This window comes from Giraffa tippelskirchi, chromosome 1 (assembly GCF_054371585.1).
Source record: "Giraffa tippelskirchi isolate mGirTip1 chromosome 1, T2T-mGirTip1v1.2.pri, whole genome shotgun sequence".
Taxonomy (NCBI): domain Eukaryota; kingdom Metazoa; phylum Chordata; class Mammalia; order Artiodactyla; family Giraffidae; genus Giraffa; species Giraffa tippelskirchi.
In genome coordinates, this window is record NC_137275.1 from 177,920,825 (window position 1) to 177,922,394 (window position 1,570).

Below are 1,570 nucleotides of genomic sequence, written 5' to 3' on the forward strand. Positions count from 1 at the left end.
GGGGTGACAAAGCTGCTATGAGAGCCATCTCACCTCTCTGTACTAATCTGCAGTTTAGACACAACACAAACCATTAGGCTTGCTCTAATGGTTCCTGTCTCCTTGGTTTTAGCATGTGTTCAGAATGTCTTCATCATTCAGTTAGAGGATTTGTTGTCTGGCATCTGTTGAATGTCAGACATGTGGCCAAAACTCTGCAGATAAACTCTGAAAAGGTAAACATTCCCTGAAAATAGACCTTAGGGAAAGAGATCATTCCAGTTAAGTTGACTTGTTGGCTTTTGGATGGCAGCTGTAATGAGTGAAGTCCTTTCCTCCATGGGGGTGAGAACCACAGAAGACTTCTTCTACATCATCTACTGAAGTATTTCTGACTCACCAGATTCCTCACAGCAGCCTTGACGTCCTTGTTCCTCAGGCTGTAGATGATGGGGTTGAGCATGGGGGTCACCACCCCATAGAAGAGGGGGATGAGCTTGTCTGAAAGGTCCTCTTTGTCTGCATCCTGAGAGTCCTTAGACTTGGGCTTTCCGTACATGAAAAATAAGGTCCCATAGAATATTATCACCACAGTGAGGTGGGCAGAGCAGGTGGAGAAAGCCTTTTTCTTCCCCTCAGCTGAGGGGATCCTCAGGATGGTAGCAATGATGAAGACATAAGAGACAGAGATGAACAGAACTGGGACCCCTAGGAAGATCACATTGGTCACCTCCATGCTGATCACATTGATGGAGATGTCAGCACAGGCCAACTTCAGGACAGCCAGGATCTCACAGGTGAAGTGGTTGATGACATTGGCCCCACAGAAGGGCAGCTGAATTGCCAAGGATATGTGAACCAGAGAAGCAACACCACCAATAGCCCAGGAGCCAGCAGCCATGGGCACATAGACAGCCTTGCTCATGACCACGGAGTACCTCAGGGGGTTGCAGATGGCCACGTAGCGATCAAACGCCATCATGCTCAGGAGCACACACTCTGTTCCCGCCATGGAGAAGGAGAGAAACATCTGCACGGCACAGGCTGAGAAGGAGATGGTTTTCTGGGGGGTCAGGAAGCCATCCAGGACCAGAGGGACTGAGGAGGTTGTGTAGCAGATGTCCAGGAAGGAGAGGTTCCCCAGGAAGAAGTACATGGGCGTGTGCAGGCGGGAGTCAAGGATGGTCACCAGGATGAGGACCCCGTTGCCCAGCAGGATCACCAGGTACATGAGCAGGATGAGCACAAAGAACATTTTCTCCAGCTTTGGGTGGGTTGAGAGGCCCAGGAGAATGAACCCCACCAGGGGGGAGGTCTGATTAGATTTTTCCATGTGATATTCCCTCTGTCATCAGCACATTACAAAAGTATCACATCAGGCTTTCCTGAAAAGAACCCCAGCTGTCTGGTATGAGGCCACTTCTGCTGCGTAATAGGAGAGCATATGTGTGTTAGAGAAAAAAACTGAAAGAGACAGCAGGGTTGGGCTTCCCTGGTGGTCCAGTGGGTAGGAATCCACCTGCCAGTGCAGAAGACATGGGTTCTATCCCTGATCCAGGAAGATCCCACATGCCTCAGGGAAACGAAGGCT

At 50.0% G+C, this 1,570-nt stretch overlaps 1 protein-coding gene across 1 annotated transcript; it reads right to left on the bottom strand.

The window, feature by feature from the left end:
• Positions 1–352: 352 nt before the first annotated feature.
• Positions 353–1,312, bottom strand: LOC145513465 (olfactory receptor 2S2). Its single transcript, XM_081509908.1, has one exon. It carries the CDS (start codon positions 1,310–1,312, stop codon positions 353–355), a length of 960 nt encoding a protein of 319 aa, XP_081366034.1.
• Positions 1,313–1,570: the final 258 nt, after the last annotated feature.

What these genes read in the sequence shown, in the direction of transcription:
- LOC145513465 (XM_081509908.1), bottom strand. Translation starts at nt 1,312, where the DNA reads ATGGAAAAATCTAATCAGACCTCCCCCCTGGTGGGGTTCATTCTCCTG.